Below are 20,317 nucleotides of genomic sequence, written 5' to 3' on the forward strand. Positions count from 1 at the left end.
CTCCCCTGCTCATGCTCTGTCTCTGTCTCTCTCAAAATAAATAAACATTAAAAAAATCTTTAAAAAATAGCCAGGTCTAGTATGATTTTAAAAATTGTATGTAAGAGTGGTTAAGAATGTGGGGCATGGATTTCTTTCTCTCGCAATTAGATGGAGAAAACTGTTGAATTGAAGCCTAAAATCACTTTCTAAGGCCAGTACCAGAGTGATAAACTTACCTTAAGACATAATATTTTATTTTTACAAATAACTTTGGTTTCAAAAATTCATCCATAATCCTGCTTATCATCTAATTTAAAAATTAAATGTTCAAGAAATTGGGAGGGGGGCAGTGCAATGCAGAGTTGGAAGGTTTCTGAAATAATATGTCATAGGAATAACTTATTCTTAAGGCTTTTGTCAATTCAATAAGTTTTTTCATTCTCTGTGCCCATTTCTGTATGGAAAGTTACATGTTGCTGGTCAAAATGGGAGCTTTCCTGATTTTCCCCCCTCTATTTTTGTAGGTAAAATAATTTTGCTATTGTTACTAAGTGAATAGTGAGAATCTAAAGAAATAAAGGCTACTTTCTGGCAATCACATTTAATTTCATATTTTGTTCAACCACATTTCATCTTTGGAGAAGGGAGCTAGAATGTGTAGAACCAGAGAAAGTGTCATAAAAGAAGAAGAAACCCAGGGATGCCAGAGTGGTTCAGTAGGTTAACTGTCTGACTTCAGCTCAGGTCATGATCTTGCAGTTCAGTTCATGAGTTTGAGCCCCAAACTGGGTTCTCTGCTGTCAGCAGGGAACCCTCTTGGGTCATCTGCCCCCCTCTCTCTGTCTCTGCCCCTTACCCACTTGTACCTTCTCTCTCTCTCTCTCTCAAAAGTAAATGGACATTAAATATTAAAAAAAAAAAAAAAAAGGAAAAGAAACCCACTACCTTGAGTAGAAGAAGCTGCTTCTGAAACTAAAAATGTCTATTTGAAATGTTTAAAGTACAAGATCCTAAACGTTGTCATTTTATGTTAGACTAGTTCTAGAAGAAAGATAAATTATATAGTTTAGATCATTACATTAGTAAGCTAGCTTACTAACAAGCTTATCAACTTTACTTTAAAAAGAAACTTTATTATGACTTACAGTTATGTTATTTTAAACATATTTAGTTAACTTCTTAATGTTAAGTGTTTAAGAGCAATTTATTACTCTTGAAATTCTAGAAGCTTCTAAAATTTTCAATATCACCAAAAATTAATGTAATTTAAGTTGATAGTTAATTAGATATTTTGTATATACTAATCCTGATTTATACTTTCTGGCAAAGTATAGGTTTGGAATTACTGCATGATATCCTTTTATCTAACATATCATAGAAAGGAGCAACCTCTCCTGAATTCAGCATAGTGTTTTTGTTAATTAGAACCTTGTTGCCTCTCTAGTTATCCCACGTATTGAATATACTGATTATAATAGCCAAGATGATGCTTAGGTGCTTATAGTAGAAAAGCCCCAAGTGATAGTGACTAAAACAAGATAGAAGTTTGTTCTTCTCTCAATAAAAGTAGTTCAGGGCAGCAGTCTAAGACAGATACAGTAGCTCCTTGTTATCCTGTGGGATCCATGTTCCTACCACCTTGCTCTATCATCCTCTACTGCCATACCCAAATGCATCTCCTGGTCAGAGACAAAAACTGGAACTCTAGTCATCAAGTCCACATTATAGGCTAGAGGCAGGGGGAGAAGCAGAAGGGCAGAAAGGAGGCCCCTCCTAAATTAAGTCAGCTCCTTTTAAGCAGCTCTCCCACACATTCACTTACACCTCATTGGTCAGAACTTAGCCACATGGCCATACCTAGCTGTGATGGAGATAGGAGATGTAGTTGTAAATTCTTGGCAGGAATATGCACAGCTGAAAAGCAGGATTTTATTAGTAAGGAATGAGGAGATGATGGATGGTGGGGTAGGCAATACCACATGGTTTTGTGTTCCTATTATATGCTGGGTCTTGGAGCTACTATGTAGAAACTCACAACACCTCCTTCTGTTTTTGCCATGAGCTATGGTTTCTTAATTTAGAAATCTGGCTTAATTTAGAAATCCTGTTTCTTCTGTGAAGTATGATTTCTTTATTTGGCAATCTTGTCTGACTCTTGCTTTCTTCTTTCCTCTTGCCTTTCAGCTGTTTTGGAAAGAAGTAAGGTTTAGACTTCTCCATGTTAACCATGAGCGTGACACTTTCCCCTCTGAGGTCTCAGGACCTGGATCCCATGGCTACTGATGCTTCACCCATGGCCATCAACTTGACACCCACTGTGGAGCAGGGTGAGGGAGAAGAGGCAATGAAGGATATGGATTCTGACCAGCAGTATGAAAAGCCACCCCCATTGCATACAGGGGCTGACTGGAAGATTGTCCTCCATTTACCTGAAATTGAGACCTGGCTCCGGATGACCTCAGAGAGGGTCCGTGACCTAACCTATTCAGTCCAGCAGGACTCAGACAGCAAGCATGTGGATGTGCATCTAGTTCAACTAAAGGTAAGGAAGGTCTCTGGACTTAGGTCCATTCTAGACAGAAGTCTGAAAAAGGCTGTAGCACCTGGCGCCTGAGTTCTGTAACTCGCAATGAGGAAATGTCCAGGAAGAAAAATAGAATACCATGTTCGATACACATGGGCAGAATTCATTCTTGCCTGATTTCAATTCATGGGTTGGCTCTCTGGAACCAAACTGATCTTAGGGGGTAATGCAGACAGGGGGGAAAAGAGAAGGGCATTTTGGTGCAGTGTCATAGAAATCAATTATGAAGAATAAAAGTATTTTAAAAGGTTTAATAAGCCTCTCACAGGTAAAACATCAAATTGAGCTGTGATTGTGAGTGTGTGTATGTGATTATTATCTTATATTGCAGTTGATGCCACCTTTGTGGCATACAGTGAGTTCTGGCATGATGGGGAGGGGTAGTGTTTGCCTTTTAGAATGAGTCCTTTCATCCAGGTACAATGTGTCATGAAGAACAAAGGTGCTTTTATAACAACTCACTCAATGTTCAGATGTTAAAAAAATGTCTGTGGATTCTAGAGCCCTTGAAAAGCCTGATGTTTGTTAATCATGAAATGGAGGTGCTAGTAAAGAGTGTTATTAATAGAGATTCTGGCCTAGGGACCCCACATTACAGTGGATCTTGTCCTGTCATAGCCACTTATCTCATCCAGGTCCCTGAGGCAGACACACGCTCAGGTTAATGACCAGCAAAGCAAGGCAGATTTGTCATCAATCAGGGCATTGACCCCAAATCCTAATGTAAATTTCTAGTTAGTTAGATGAGATCTTAAGGAGAATTTTTTTACCTAAGCGAATTCATCCCAAATGATCTGAAACCAAAGACCAAACAGATTCCTGGATCTTAACACTTAAATGGTTTATAGGCTGCAGCCATCAGTGTGAGAAGAGAAGGTGGGTAGTTAAGGTAAGAGAACACGTGCCCCAAAGCCTAGAGCAGAGCTGACTCAGCCTTTAGGCTGGGTCAATAGATCCTGAGCCCGTCTTCCACATTAGGGAGAGTCCCAGAGAGGAAAGGATGGAACTGGGGGAGAGAGAGAGAAAACAAAAGAAGCCAGAATAGCAAGGTGGCTAGCTGGGCTTCTCCCAGGTTGAGTAGGCTTGGGTGGTTTTCTTTCCACAGGTTTTTTGGGAATGAGAAAGTGCAAAAAGGATAATAGAGAGAAGGCTAGGAACTAGTTTCAGTGTAAGCCTGCCTGTTTCCCCACTGTGTCCATAGGGAATAATTTGTCTCAGTCTTTGAAATATGGTTCCTTTAATCAAAGGAGCAGCTCTCCTTGAGGCTGGAGTGAAATGGAAGTCAGGGGCTTCACCTCATTCCTCCTCTCCTCTGTTGCCTCTAATGCTGCACTTACATGAGACTCCTGTAAGTAAATACAGGGTTGGGGTTGTCAGGCAAGTTGACTGTTGCTCCGCCCAAATCTTGCAGATTTACACAGAAAAATTTAAATCTTAATTTCATGCAGGAATGTAAAGTTTTTATATAATCAGCCAGGGTTAGGGTTAGTGTTTGAGAAATCACCTCTAGGGTGATTTGCTTGTCTTTTTCTCATTGGAACTGTCACCTTCTCACTTTAGTCAAAAAGCATGTAACACCTGCCTCCACCCAGCTCTGTCCCAAGGTGTGGTCTGTCTCCTCTGCTGAAAAAGGAGCCCCCCAAAAGAGCAGGAATTCAACATAGTAATCACAGAGTAGTTAATCAAAGACTGTTAAAGGGATGAATTGACATTGTCTTATATTAATTTAATTTTAGGGTTTCTATCACTACTTTTTTTTATACTTGTCTCATCAAGTGACTTAACCAACATTTTCTGTTATGTTCTCAAATATTCTGTAATAATAGAGCCCTTTCACACTGAGCCCAAAGTCAACAAACTCTGGTCAGTGAACTGAGACTTAATCTACACAAGTCTCCTAATCTCACATATGGTTAAATTTCCCCTTTATTTGTGTAATATTTCTTTATTCAACCAAGTAAGCACTTTGATGCATTTAAAACAATTTTAAATACATGTCAATTTCTCAGATTCCCACATTGATCCACAGAATAAAGGGGCAACTTGGACATAATGTTTTATATGTGAAAGCACAACAAAACAACCTTGTGGGAGCAGCTCTCATGTAAGGGATATGGCAAAGCAGAGGGGCAGACCCAGCCTGGGCAAGACCAGCCATCTGCTATGGGATGTCCCATTTTGGCTCTTACTGCCTTCGTGAATAATTCATTTTTTTAATTTACCATGAAAAATAACCATCCCAAGGATGGTAATGCCATGGCTTTAAGGACCTTCTAGGCACAGATAATTTCTAGATTTATATATCTATCCTAATGTTCTCCCAGGAACCCCATCTGCCTAACTGACATCTCTAATTGTGTCTTTAAGTGAGAATCTCAAACCAGATATGACCATTGAAAAGCTCTTAATCCGTCCTACCCCCATGTCTTTCCAATTTCAGTGGAAGGCACCACACATTGCAAAGCCCAAGTGTGACTCTCCATCCCACCCATCTGTCTTATCAACAAGTCCTATGGATCTGTCTCCAAAATATGACTTAAAGCCATTCACTTTTCCACAACACTACTGTTGTCTCCCTAGACAAGCCACAAGACTGCTTGCCTGGGCTACTTGTGGAGTCTCCTCTACCACCTGCAGTTTATTCTCCACACAGTAGCCAATGGAATCTTTTAAAAATGTAAATCAGGTCATGTTTTTCCCTTGCTTCCTATTGGCTTCTAATAAATCCGAAATCTCTTCCTGTGGCTCTGCACCTGTTTGGTTCTCTGGCCATGTCTCCTGTTACTTTCTCCTTGTTCATAAAGCTCCAGGCACACTGAAATTCCAAAGGAATGTTAGGCTTTTTTTAAGTTAGACATCTTGCTTCAGAACTTTTCCTGTTGCCTCTGCCTAGAAACTTTCTTCCTCTGTCTTTGCCTGGTAGAGTCTGGATTCTCATCAAGCAGTCAGGCAGAGGCGCAGCCAAGTTCTAACATCTGGAGGTGCAAGCCTAAGAGAGAGTTAGGCAGGGGTTGGGGTGAGGTGGGGCCTGCACTGTGTTTGATGAAGGGCAAGCACAAAAAAAGGCACTACCTTTACCTTGCTTGTTTTTGTGCCTCACACTCCCTTTCAACATTGCTTGCTCTATGTCTTGTTACCATGGTCTTCTCTGCCATTGTGTGGATGTCTGACTTAAAAAATCAGTTGAAAAGTGCTTTTGGAAAATGCTTAGGATAGGCTAAGCCTATGGTTTGTTTGCTTTGTTTGGTTTTTTAGATTCCATATATAAGTGAAATCATATGGTATTCTTCTTTCTTTATCTGACTTATTTCACTTAACATAATGTTCTCTAGCTCCACCCATGTTGCCACAAATGGTAAGATTTCATTCTCTTTTATGGCTGAGTAATATTTCATTGTGTATATATACTGCAGCTTCTTTACCCATTCATCTATTGATGGGCACTTGGGTTGCTTCCATATCTTGGCTATTGTAAACAATACTGCAATAAAAATAGGGATGTATATATATTTTGAATTAGTGTTTTGTTTTCTTTGCGTATATACCCAGTAGTGGAATTACTGGATTGTATGACATTTCTATTTTTAATTTTTGAGGAAACTTCATACTGTTTTCCATAGTGATTGCACCAATTATATTCCCACCATCAGTGCATAACAGTTTCCTTTTATCCTTACCAATGCTTGTTATTTTTTGTGTTTTTGATTTTAGCCATTCTGACAGATATAAGGTGATATCTCATTGTGGTTTTGATTTGTATTTCCCTGATGGTTTGTGATGTTGAGCATCTTTTCATGTGGCTGTTGGCTCTCTGTGTATCTTCTTTGGAAAAATCTCTATTCAGGTCCTCTGCCTATTTTTTAATTGGATTATTATTTTTATTATTATTTTGATGGTGAGTGGTATATGTTATTTATATATTTTGGATATTAACCCCTTATCAGATGTATCATTTGCAAATATTTTCTCCCATTTAATACATTGCCTGTTTGTTTTGTTGATGGTTTCCTTTGATGTGCAAAAGCTTGTATTTTGGTGTAGTCCAAATATTTCAATTTTGCTTTTGTTTCCCTTGCCTGAGGAGACATATCCGTAAATATGTTGCTAAGGCCAATGTGCAATAGATTACTGCCTATGTTTTATTTTAGGAGTTTTATGGTTTCAAGTCTCACATTTAGGTTATTAATCAATTTTGAATCTATTTATTGCTTCAATTTTTATTTATTTATTATTTATTTTTATTTTATTTAAAATTTTAGTTAGTGACCATATAGTGTAGTATTGGTTTCAGGAGTAGGATTCAGTGATTCATCACTTATGTATAACACCCAGTGCTCATCACAAGTGCCTTCCTTAGTACCCATCACCTGTCTTTTGCATATGGTGTAAGAAAGTGGTCCAGTTTTATCTTTTTGCATGTAGCTGTTCAGTTTTCCCAACACCATTTGTTGAAGAGACTGTCTTTTTCCCATTGTATAATCTTGCCTCCTTAGTTGTAGATTATTGACCATATAAGCGTGGGTATATTTCTTGTCTCTCTAGTGTGTTCCATTGATTTATGTGCCTATTTTTGTGCCAGAACCATACTGTTTTGATTACTACAGCTTTGTAGTATATCCTGAAGTATGGCATTGTGATACCTCCAACCATATTCTTCTTTCTCAAGGTTGTTTTGACTATTCAGGATCTTTTGTGGTTCAATACAAATTTTAGGATTATTGTTCTAATTCTGTAAAAAGTAATATTGGTATTTTGACAGCAATTATACTGAATCTATAGATTGCTTTAGGTAATAAGGACATTTTAATGTTAATATATAATGTTACTATATATTAGATGTCACTTTCTCAAGGAAGCCATTCCTGACCCCTATTCTAAAACATCCATCTTCTTTCCCAGCAATTATCTAGTCCATTATTCAGCTTATTTATTTATTTAGTAGCGATCACTAGCTGCAATTATCTTATTTATTTGTTTACTTATTTGCATTAGCCCCAACGACCTCAAATGTCTAATTCTCCACTTTATCCCTGTTGCCTAGGACAAGAGCCAAGCACTTGAGGGGGGCTCAGTTCACATTTGTGGTTGAGTCCAAGTTTGTATGGTTAGTGCCTTCTCTCCCCATAGATAGGCTTGCCCTGGAAGTTCACACAAGGAAGGCTGTTTGTCAGGGGTTGAATTAGGATGGAGGCATTGGATGAATCAAGGCTCAAGTACATTTGGGGTATTACTTTCTCATCATAGAGAATCTGAGTGGCTCAGAAGTCTTGGCGATCGTTCCTAAGAAAGTCTTCATGGAAGAGTCTAGGTGGCTTCTTTCTGTAAGTAACTATGCCTGGTCCTTCTCCCCCTCCTCACTTTTCTGTTTGACTCCTTCTTTGGTAATGATTTTAGTCAATAAGCATATGCTTAGGTCTTTTGGACTCAAATCCACTCTTTTTCTTTAAAGGTAATTTTGCTTATCTTCTGGTCATTATGTTGATCTCAAAGTTTATTTATCAGAAACTGTATTTATATCAACCTTACTTCCAAGTTCTTAGGGGAAGTTTTATTGTAACCCCCAGGATGAACTACAAAGCACTATTATGAAGTTCCCATGTTGGCAGGTGGAGAAGTGATTGTTTTAGAGAGTGAATAAAAACATCTAACCTTAAGACTAAAATATGGAAACAATGCAATATATTATACTGTGTAGTTTTCCCATTATTTTTAAGCTGAAAATATAATCCACATATCTTACTTCTTAGCTTCCAGATATTCTTTAGTTAAGAAGTATGAGAAACCAACTGAACCATTTTTAGAAACTTTCCCCTCTCCTCCCTCTCTTCTTTTGGATTCTGAGGCTGTGCTGTGTAGGAAAACCAGACTAAGAACCTCACAAGATTTTGACTTTAACTGAGACTTCTTGTCTGGATGAATGTATTTGGGTGCTAAACAGGCAAATTCAGCACCCCTGCTTCCTGATTAACAGTCTTCTTAGGGAAAATATTATTTGTATTCCTGGAAACATGACAGGGAAGAGGTAAAGCTTAGTCTAGCTAGCATAGGCTAAATTATGTGCCTACATGACAAATAGAAGTCTTGACGTGACATAGCTGGAATCAGCTCCTCCAAACAACCTACTTTAGATAAATTGTGCTCTCAGCCACCTCCAAATGAAGTTTGTGTCTGTTTCTTGGATTTGGGCCTGGTTCTCAAAGTTAGAACATTAAACAGAGACTCTGTTTACAAGATGTTCTGACTGGGCTGTATCCAGACTGAGATGTGCCTGATATCTGGAGTTGAGCCAGATACCCAGTGACTCACGTGGGGTCTGGAGGGCTTGCTGGAAAAAAAAAAAGCTTGAATTCTCTCTGTAGCTGAAGTTGGCACATCAGATGGGCCTGATGGACTGAAAGTGATGGAGGTCCTAGGATGAGGGAGCTCTTAGGAGAGAATTCACCCTCATCATGGGGCCAGGGGTCTGTCCTAGTGCAGGAGGGAGCATAGGGAGGGGGGTAGTAGTTTGTGGTAAAGTGTGTTTCTGACTCTTGGATCCATCCTGAGCAGCCAGCCAGGCGGCGTGAGGACCCAGGGAAGGGAAGAGGTTGTGGAGGTGACTTGGAGGACCTGCATCAGCTGACTCTCTGCCTGAAATTCTTCCCTCCTCTTGTACAGCAGGTGTAGAGGAAGGAGTGTTCTCTTTCTCCCACTACTGGAGCATAATTAGCTGAAGTCTGCTGGAGGTGGCAGAGGTTGTTTCAGAGTGGCAGCTGTGAAGTGCTGGGTCTGCTGGCCATGACTGAGCAGCAGCCAGGGTTGATTCTTGGGCACATCTAAAATATGCCCTAGGATTCTCAGGAAAATTCTTCATAAAGGGAACCCTGAATGAAACTAAAGTTCTGACATTAACAGTTTGGAGCTTGAAGGATTCTGATCTTAATGTTAATATGACCAACTTGAAATGTACGTTAAAATGGCAATCCCAAAAGCATATTCCAAATTCCAGGAAACTAGAAAATAGAGCTGAGTTTTCTGTCGGTAGGTATAAAGATATTACTTTGTTTTGACTTCCCCAAGCCCAGATTTGTGGCTGGAATTTCTTATATGGTTGATGTGAATTCCTCGGAGGGTATTTTCCCAGGAAAGCTGGATGTTCATTGTCTAGTGTTTTGGGAGTGTGGCTTCAGTATGGTGCTTATCAGTGGACAAGTTTTTCCTATGGTTAGTGCCTAGATTATGAAAAAGTGTTTGGTGTCATTGACCAATAAAAATGGATGAAATAAAAAGAGTGTTTAATGTTTGAAAAGCTAAGTTTAGATATTCGGGACACCCGATTATGTGGAAAATTCATCTCAATCTTGGAATAAATATCTCCCCACTTCCCTGCTCACACATCCAATGCTAGAAAACTGGCTGTGTGCTAAATAAATACTTTTTGCTTGTTGACTGGTTAATATATTTTCATCATGATTTTGGGAGATGATCTAAAAGTCTCAGATCTAGCACATGTTTCCTACTACAAGTCAGTATTCTTGGTTAAGATTTAGGAAGGGCAACATGGAAAAATTAACATTGGTAGCTTCTGACACATACTACTATGGAAAATTTTCGAGTATATATGAGCCTTACTCACATACACTAATGTATTTAGAGCTCAGGATGGGAACATTAATTGTCAAGGTGGCCCAATAAGTCTACCAGATTTCCCAGCTGTGTAATTAAAAAAAATTTTTTTTTAGTATTTATTTTTGAGAGAGAAAGAGACAGAGCACGAGCAAGGGAGGAGCAGAGAGAGAGGGAGACACAGAATCTGAAGCAGGCTCCTGGCTCTGAGCTGTCAGCACAGAGCTTGACAAGGGGCTCAAACCCACGAACTGTGAGATCATGACCTGAGCTGATGTCAGACGCTTAACTGACTGAGCCACCCAGGCGACCCCCAGCTGCATGATTTTTAATTAGCAATAGTAGCATGGAAAATGAGGATTATTATAGACTTCATAATTTGAAAGAAACCATGAAAACAGAGTTTAGAGAGAGGTAATAAATACCATAAAAGGATTTGAAAGTGAGACCAGTGAGAAAAGTCTGAAGAAACACATTATTTTGATTAGAGAAGTCTTACTGGGATTTGTTACTTAAAAAAAAGGGGGGTTTAAAATACTGTTGGTATGGTACAGTCTTCCAGTTATGGAATGAATAAGTCATGGGAATGAAAGGTACAGCATAGGGAATATAGTCAATGGTATTATAATAGCATCACATGGTAACAGATGGTAGCTACACTCATGATAAGCATAGCATAACACAGAGAGATGCTGAATCACTGTTTCATACACTTGAAACTAATGTCGCATTGTATGTCAACTATACTTCAATTAAAAAAATAAAATAAAATAATTCCAGGATGAACTATCACTGAGCAACACTACTTATCAGCTTTCACTTATCACCTAACTCAGCGGATTAGGTGTTTGTAGGAGCAGTGCACCAGAGGCAAGATATTAGTTAACTGTCTTTCCTTGCCTAGAGAGTTTTCAGTTCAGTAGCATTCACTGAATGGCTGATATGAACCAGGAGTTTTTATTTACAATATTTTATTTAATCCTTACCATAATCCCCTATCATGTATGAAGAAGTTGAGTCTTAGAAAGGTTAGAAGCTGATCAGCTTGGGAATCAAACCATGCTCAAGAAAAGCCAAACCATACTCAAAAAGATTCTTAAGTATGAATATTCTTTCTACTTTAGTGCAGTGGTCTCATACCCTTCTACATTGTGAGAAATTTTGGTGGCTATAAAGTATAGGGCAATAAGTTCTGGCTTTCTTGTATTAGATGTTTAAGATGAATGGATTTGAGAGTGGGGGCTCATTGTTTTTCGTCTTCTTTTTTTTTTAATTAAGAAGAAGATCTAAACTATGGGTATTTTAATTCATCACCAGCAGGAATGTGAGGGTTTTGAAGTGGGATATAAATGAAATCCTGGGGTCCCTTTGAGTTAGGGGTGTTCACAGCTACCCAGAACTAGGGAGAGAACTTGTTTCTTTTGTTTCTTTTCATTATTTGCCGCTACTTTTCCCACTCTGCCCCCTTCAAAATGTTATATCCCAAAGAGGTAAACATGTGATCTAACTAAAGTGAAATGATTCCAAGCTGTGAATTACTAGTATTCTAGCATGGAAGTGGGTGGAACAAGCGATAGACATCTTTAATGAGAAATGTTAAGAAATCAATTGATTTCCAGGTATGGCATGCGTAGAGACAGTGTTTCTTATCGTTGGCCGCACAGTAGAATCTCTTTGGAAGCTTAAAAAAAAACAAACAAACAAACCCATTTATCAGGCCATGCTCCAGACAGATACATTAGAATCTGGGTTTAGACCTAGGCATGAGTCATTTTAAAGACTTCTCAGGTGATTCCAGTACAAGCTAGAGCTGATGACCCTTGGAAGATGATTTTCAGCAAAGGGCTCTTGGATTCATTTCTCTTGATCAATGCATTTGATCCCTTTCCTCCCCCACATGCCACCCCCCCCCAAAAAAAAAAACCCAGAGATTCAGAGTAACTGATTTAGGAGCAAAGACTCCTACATGACTCTTTTGAGGTCAAGTGACCTCATAAAGTCAGTAAAAACAGTGATAGGGAAAGGAATAAATCCATGCCAGATACCAGCCTGTATGTTTTAAAAGTATCAATGTTATTCTCTTAAAATTCTTATAAACAAAAGAAAAACCAAATCCAAATAGAGTAAATATTTCTCTCTCATTTAATTCATATAACTTTTTGAATTAGAAATTATTTTATAGGGAAGTCCAGGCACAGGGCTGCCCACCTATAGTTGTACAGGCTATGTATAAATGGCACCTTTTTTTGGAAGTTGTGCAGTCTACCACATGCACAGCTTTCCATGGCTGCCTTGTATAAGCAGGGGATATTGCCTGAGCAAAGAGTGCTTTGAATATGAAAGACCGAAGGGCTTCTTTTCCCTGGAGCCAGGGAATGATGAATGACACATATTATTGAAGTTAGTGGAGACACATTTTGAAGGACCATAAATACTTTGAATGCCTCAGAGGAGTCTGGACTTGATCTAGTAGTCATAAAAACATCTACAAAGGAATAAATGGTAAAAACCTATGTCTTACAATGAGATTACGGGTATGTGCAGGGTGCTCTGGAAAGGGGAGAGATGTGACACAGCTATAAGATTGTTTGGTAAATGACAAAGGGTGGTGAAAGTGGGAAGCAAGAAAAAGTCCATCAGACCAGGTGGCTGATGCAAGCCCAGAGAGGCCACTTGGGAGTCAGAGGCGACTGGTACTCTGCCACTGAATTTGCCCTCATCAGGCTCAAATTGAACTGCTATGTCTATTGTCACTTTGTGTTAGGGCTGAGGGCTGTATTTCTTTGTATTAATGTGAATAGAATAGAAAGGAACAGAATAGAAATCTCTCTGGTGTTCGTTTTAGCAGTGTGACTGTTATTAGTGGGCTTTTTAGAGTAGCTGCTTCCATTGTTCTATGATAACTTAATGCACCAATTTTCTTCATTATTTGAATGCAGCAAATCTGCCAAATACATCATTAACTGGAAAAGGAATATATGAAATGAAAGTGAAAAGTGATCTGTTCCTCTCCTGAGGAAGAGGGAATGAGTATAATAGCTGCTAGAGAATTGGTTCACAAGGAGGGAAACTGACCTTAGGCAAATTATGAAGAAAGTCTTCAGAGATGCCTGGGTGGTTCAGTCAGTTAAGCATCCCACTCTTGATTTTGGTTCAGGTCACGATCTCACAATTTGTGAGTTCGAGCCCCGCATCGAGCTCCACACTGACAGTGCGGAGCCTGCTTGGGATTCTGTCTGTCTCTCTCTCTACCCCTCCCATGCTCGCTCTCTCTCTCTCTCTCTCTCTCTCTCAAAATAAATAAACATTTTAAAAGATCTTATATAAAAAAAGAAAGTCTTCAGTGCTTTCTTGCAGTTTCTTCTAGAAACCGAATTTCTGTCAAAATACCCTATAAAGTAATTCAAACTACAGTGTTAACAGTGGCTGCAGCTCAAACTTTTTCTTTTGCAGTGGGAATATTATCACACTGGCCAAAGGCATCCACCTCTGTCTGTAATTGTGGGAGTCAGGCGTTAGTGACAAGGTGGAGACAGAGTTCTTCAAGTAACACCACATAGGAGACTACCTCCTTTATGCATGGTCTATGCCCCCATCTTGGAAATAACTAGGAATTAAATGTTGTTTGAAAAAATACTATAGGGGTGCCTGGGTAGCTCAGTCTGTTAAGTGTCCAACTCTTGATTTTGGTCCAGGTCATGATCTCACAGCTCTTGAGTTTGAGCCCCACATTGGGCTCTGCACTGACAGCGCAGAGACTGCTTGGGATTCTCTCTCTCCCTTTCTCTCTGGGCTTCCCTTGCTTGCATTTGTGTGCAGTCTCTCTCAAAATAAATAAACTTAAAAAAAAAAAGAAAAAGTATTTTAACTGCAATGTTTACCTGCCTTAGCTTTCAGGTGCCCTCCTAGATAAAGTCCAAATGCCTGGGCATGGCTCATAAGTTACTTCACAGTCTGGACCCAGCTGGCCCACTGTGTCTTCTGACATTTCCTTTCCTGCACCTCTAAAAAGTTAAGCCCTTTTAGAAATCCATGTCTTGGAACATGGTTTCTCTTTCCCTGGGAAATCACCTCACTCTTTACCCCAAACTTCTGTCTGTATGAAAATAGCTACACATCCTTTGAATTGCAGCTGAAATATTATCTGGGGTGAAGGCAATTTGAAGGTCAATTTGGTCACTCCTTCTGTACTTTCTCCCCTTATTTTCATATGGTACCCACTGTAGCATGGTGGTAGACACAGCCTTCAATCTGAGTTATTAATACTCTAGCCATTATGAGGAATCCTATTTTCTCCTCTTGTCCAAGCTTGATATACAGCTTATGTTAGCATAAAATATATTTCCTTTGAATGTTTGGTTCATTGAATGCAAATTGATATACTTAGACCTGTCAATAATTAGCAGGTGTTATGAAGGGAGAGTTAGTTTCCATATCTCTGTTGGAAATCTGAGGGCATGCATGTTTGCATTTCATTTGACCTTTGACAGAACATCCCGGACACTTTGCACTTTAGGGATATGACTTGGGGGAAGACCCTTACCTCAAAACTCTATTTGCAATTCTAAAAATCATGCGTCAATGAACATTTAAAGGTAAATCATGTTGGTAATAAAAGCTTGGTGTCATTAAAGAATAGTTCCTGTAAGGAGACATTCAAAGTTGAGGTATCTTCAATTCTTTTTTTTTTTTTTTGTACTATGTTTTGTAGACAAATGTAGGATTTGTATAAGTGGGTGATTTTGTCATTATCGTGGCAAAAACTATTAAACAGCATGTAGACTTGATTTGCTGGGTTCTTCTTTAAATATGTGAACTCTAGTAGTTTTCCCTGGGGTGTATATTATCTATCTGTTGGATTCTGGTCTTCTACAATAAGTAATGAGCTAGATAAACCAAAAGGAATCTAACCTCTGCATAATTAATACAGTAGCTGAACATTATTTTATGTGCATATGATTACATGCTTTCCTTTTCATTTTTTCTCTTTTCTGCTTCTTGTGATCTATATGTATCTCTTCTTAATTAGTTATAAACCTGAGGTGTCTGTATTTCTCTAAATAGTATTTCTTTTTAAACTTTTATAAATTAAGTTGTAGATAATGTAGAATGTATTCAGTTAGAAAAACCAGTGAATGTTCATGTCAGAACTGGTGGACATTTGTTTTGTTACTGTTGTTTGTTTCAGGTTTTAAAGTTACTGGGCTTAGTTTTTCCTACAGATCTACACACAATTATAATTTTGTCTCCCACAGGACCATAAATAAGAATAAATATTTCATAACTGTTTAACATGGTTATTCTAAACTTCAGCACATCTTTTAAAATGCAATTCCATAAATGTGTTGCAGGTTTCCAGAACAAATTTACTGATGCTTAAAGCACAAGATTTTATAAAGACTATGCATTTAATAAAATTTTATGATCTCTGCTTTTATTTTAAAAAGCAAATGTAGTCTATTTTATTTCTCATCAAATTTAAGTTCTTTCATTTCCTTTGGTCTGTTATTGATAGTTTTCTAGATTTTGTAGCCAAAGATAGAAAAAAATGTAAATCATTGTGTTTCCCTTATATCATGATGCCAGCTGGACAGTGCAGCACCAATTCTAGATTCACAGCTACTCTCGTCCACATCAAACTTACATTCAGTGATCTAAGACCTAGCACACAACTCTTCTCTCCACTATAAAACCCTTCTGGTGCTCTCAGCCTGTGCTGCTCAGCCCCTATTCTCTTGATCCATAATTTAGGGCCAGGGTTTGCTATCTTGCATTCTTATTTGTTTTTTCACATGTTGTTTTCTTTTCTTTCTTTCTTTTTTTTAAAGTTTATTTATTTATTTGGAGAGAGAGGGAGGGACAGAGAGAGAGAATCCCAAGCAGGCTCTGTGCCATTAGCACAGAGCCCAAAGGGGGCCTTGATCCCATGAACCATGAGATCATGACCTGAGCAAAAATCGAGAGCTTGATGCTCAACTGATTGAGCCACCCAGGTGCCCCTCATATGTTGTTTTCTAATTTACTCAAAGAAATCTAAAAGTTTTTTAAGGGAAATTTCTCCCATTTCTTTTGTATAAAATTGCGAACATTTTTGGTCAGCCAGTTGACTAAATCCTCACATTATCCTTTTTAACTTTTCTTTCTGCTCTACATGCAATTAGCATGCCAGGGAAACCATAACTTCCCAAGGATATTTCAGTGAAATAATAAAATATGTTCATAAGCATTTTTAAATTAGTATAATTGTTCACAGAAATTTTGGGGTTAGGGCTTGGTTGAAACAAACAGAATTTTGTTGGAATTAACTCAGGACAAAATCTGACATTTTTCTTAATAAGAATGGAGTGATGAAGTAACCTTAATTAAGTTCCTTCAAAGACAAGAAACTCCAGTTAATATAACCCAAAGTTTGGGCCAAATTAAATCTCTGAGTCCTTTGCAAGCCTTTTATCAGTTCAGTTCTAATAAATCTCCAGTGTAACACATATTTACGTTTGAGAGGAAGTGGAATTATGAATCTCTCCATCTTGGGCTACTTGTCCAAGCTTAATATACAGCTTAATATTCATTTCCATCCATTCTCCATCCAAATGAGAGCTGGTATGGAAATGTGCTCCCTCACGACATTCACTTGAATACCTCCTGTAGCAGGAGTTTTGGTTTCAAAGGTTAAAACAGGTGCACTGACATAAATCAGTCACACATCTACCCACGCCCTGCTTTTCCTGTAGTAAGGAGAGCAAAGGGGGAGGAACTAGAAATGAAATGCACTGACATCTTGATTAATGATGCCTAGGACCAAAGGTCCTCTCACAAGGGAGGCACAATGTCTATAAATCAGGTGAGGCTGAATGGCTTCTGTTTGTAGTTGGATAACAGTGGTACCTCAATGGCAGCTTCTCTTTGTTTTCAACCGCCTGGAGTAGAACCAAATCCAGTGTCCACGTTCTGACACTAACCTTATGATGCGGCAGTGCTCCCCTGTTCTGGGCTTCCTCATTTGTAAAAAGAGGTAACTACAGGGCTCCTTCCAGTCCTAACATTTTGCAGAATCACCAGGCACACTCTGAGCAAGCTGTAAATCTTGCAAGTCTGTGGCTCTGCTCCCACAATCTCCTCTTTCTGTGTCTGGATCGGGACTCTTGTTTGCTCTTGAAGTTCCTCAAGTCCTTTACTCTGCTAGTAACAATACTAGCCAGTTACCTAGCATTTATGCTTTGCTTTCCTCAGAGTGGTTTGCCTCTCAGTTAATCCTTACAGTAGCACCTGGACCTCTGGTGCAGGACCTGAGGCACAGAGAGGTTAATTGACTTGCCTAAGGTCCTACAGCTAGAAAGTGGTCAAGTGGTAAAGCTAGGAATAGAAGCTGAGTCTTTATAATCCTAAAGTCTGTTAACCATTTGTAGATTAACATTTTCTTTGAAAATATGTTAAAACTATAAACTGTCTTCTCAAGACATTGCACACACATGCCCAAAATATTTTGCATACTATTTCAAGAGACCCTTTGAAACCCATTCGTGGGCACTCCAAGTTAACTTCTCTAGTATAATATATCATACTGCTCTTTCAATTCACTTTTTCTTGATTTCAGAATGCGGAGATTCAGAGAGAGAAGGAGGGAGATGGAAAATGCATAATTGATTCCACCTGGATTCTCATTTGCATTAGTTTTTTTCCACGTGCATGAATGTCAGGGGCTTTGGGGGAGGCTCCCATTCCCAGAAGGATAATGGAATAGCAGGGGAGATCTTCACCTTGAAAAATTTGCTTCCCAGACTGCTCTTTCTCTGTCCTCACAAAGGCTTTCTTTCTATAATTATAGATAAAGCATTAAATATACATGTCATTGGGATAAATAATGTATTGGCTTACATTCACATCAAGAATACATACCAGAGGCTTTCTCAAAAAATGTTTTTTGGTGGCGGAGAGGGTTCTGGGCTTGTTTCTGGAGGAGAGGAGATGGAAGGGAGTGGCTTCAGACAGAGGCCTTGCTGGTGAGGGGAGTCTTTGAGTCATATAGCCTCAGGACTGCTAATGTAATTCAAGCAGAAGAAACTAGATTCTGAGCACATGGGGAGTAACTGCTAAGACAGTTGAAGGCATTCTGAAAACAGAGTTGAGGCTGTCTTCTAGAGTTTACAGGGCAAATTGAGATACCCCAGTCCCTCTTCGTGATGGTGGCTCATTTAGTTCAAGCTGCCTCAGAGATTTCAGAAGCATATTGGAAACAGTCAAAGCTCGTTGCCTCCTTCGTATCAACCAGCTTAATAATGCTGGAATGGAACTTTCTCAAATCAGTGACAATCCGTTGTCACCACTGCCCTCATGCCTCCTTCCTTCCTTCTGGCCCACTGCTCAGAGTGAGGCAGAGTGGAAAGCCCTTCGAATTTGGAGATGGTGGGCCTGGTTCTGATCTGGTCTCTGCTACCTACTGGAAGTGAGGTTCCAAGCAATTCAGTGATTTCTATGAGCCTTAATTTCCTTAACTATAAATATCTACCTCTGAAGGCTATTATAAAAATTAAGTAAGAACTTCCTTTGGAAGAACTTTGAAATCTCTCAGGTGGTACATAAATGTTAGTAGTTCTGGTTATGATTATTATTTCCCAGTCTAAACACTGCTGACTGCATTTGTGACTGTGGCAGGGTGAATAGGCAAAGTATGTGTATGTGTGTTATGGTTGAAGGAATTATATGCATTCCAATTATAATACGCTCTTCTATAATTTGCTTTTTGCCATTAAAACACAATATAGCCTTAAGACCCACAAGGGGCAGGACATATTTAATTTGATATTTTTAGTTAACAGAATGAAATAAAAAAAACAAATTTGATTTTATGTTATGCTAAAAAATGTTCTACAGTATATTAGCACACTTCCTTCCCAAATTTCAAGCTCATGGTACTGAACATACCTAAATCTTTTTCAGGATTGAAGGTATTGCAGCTTTTGAGGTTATCACTTGGAACATCATTTTTACAAAATAATGTAGATTTAGATGTAGTAAGTGATTTATGCCAAAGTTTTCTACTTCCTTCAATGTCCTTTTTCAGGATTTGTTTTTCTTCTCCTAAAATGTGGAATATGGGGAGGATGCAGTTTTGGCCAATTATGTCTGTAAGAAGGCATCTTTAAATTCCAAATACAGGGACAAAAAGCCTTCTATAAGAATATGTTTACTGTATCTTGTTGATAATAGCATAATGTTAAGAAAAACAGAAATGAGGAAAGGGATGATGTTTTATCTACCTCATAATCCAGTAGTGGAAAAAATAGTTCCCTCAGGGGAAAATGTTGCTTTAGATTTGCAAATAGATTGGAGTCTGGAAATACCTGTGAACAAACAAACATCCTTTCTTTAGCCTATTGCTAGTTTGCATGATTATCTAAGACTAAATTTTATACTGGCTGGTATATTGCAATCCATTTTGATAACTAATATAGATCTAGATATATGAGAAAATAAGATATTTTGTTGCTGTAGTACATTTTGATGTAATCAATATTTGTAAGGAGAAAACATGAACTTCCTGATCAGTACAAATCCATTCAGTTAGTTGAATAATTTATCATCCTTTCAAAAAAAAAAAAAATCTGGCCTTACTTTCAGTGCTCCTGCTTCTATTTTCTGCTTCTTTCCATTTATCACTTTATCACTCTTTCTTTCTGGTCTATTCTGCATAACTAGCACAAAGGGCATAGCTTTCTTGGCATAAAAGCTATTTATTTGCTAGTATGTGAACTGGTATCTAGGAAACTTGCCAAATAAGCACAATCACGTTTAGGTGTGGAAAGTACGCTGGTAAAACATAGACTGGGGTCTCATGCTGCAGACATAGCAGCTCCTTAGATAAACCTGTTGTTGAGTAATTTATTTCTGTGTCTTCTAGGCACAGGTGTGATGTTTAAACAAAACATTTTGTATTTTTTCTGATTATAAAGTAACACATAGTCATAAAATCAACATCAGTGTCTATAAAGCTGTCCAGTATGGTAGCATGAGCCACAATGGATATTTAAACTTAAATTTGTTAAAATTAAATAGAAGTAAAAAACAAACAAACAAACAAACAAACAAAAAACAACTCAGTTCTTTAGCCTCACTAGCCACACTTTAAGTGTAGTTAGCAGCAACTGT

The 20,317-nt window shown here is 38.5% G+C and overlaps 1 protein-coding gene across 10 annotated transcripts in view; it reads left to right on the forward strand.

Moving 5' to 3' along the window:
* AKAP6 (A-kinase anchoring protein 6) overlaps positions 1-20,317 on the forward strand; it is a 554,906-nt gene that overhangs the window by 178,878 nt on the left and 355,711 nt on the right. For all 10 annotated transcript variants that reach the window (XM_042989539.1, XM_042989537.1, XM_042989535.1 and 7 more), the window contains one exon: positions 2,167-2,524. In XM_042989539.1, coding sequence (XP_042845473.1) covers positions 2,201-2,524 — 324 coding nt within the window. In that variant the 5' untranslated portion in view covers positions 2,167-2,200. The remainder of the gene's footprint in view (positions 1-2,166; positions 2,525-20,317) is intronic.

Source organism: Panthera tigris, chromosome B3, assembly GCF_018350195.1.
Source record: "Panthera tigris isolate Pti1 chromosome B3, P.tigris_Pti1_mat1.1, whole genome shotgun sequence".
Lineage (NCBI taxonomy): Eukaryota > Metazoa > Chordata > Mammalia > Carnivora > Felidae > Panthera > Panthera tigris.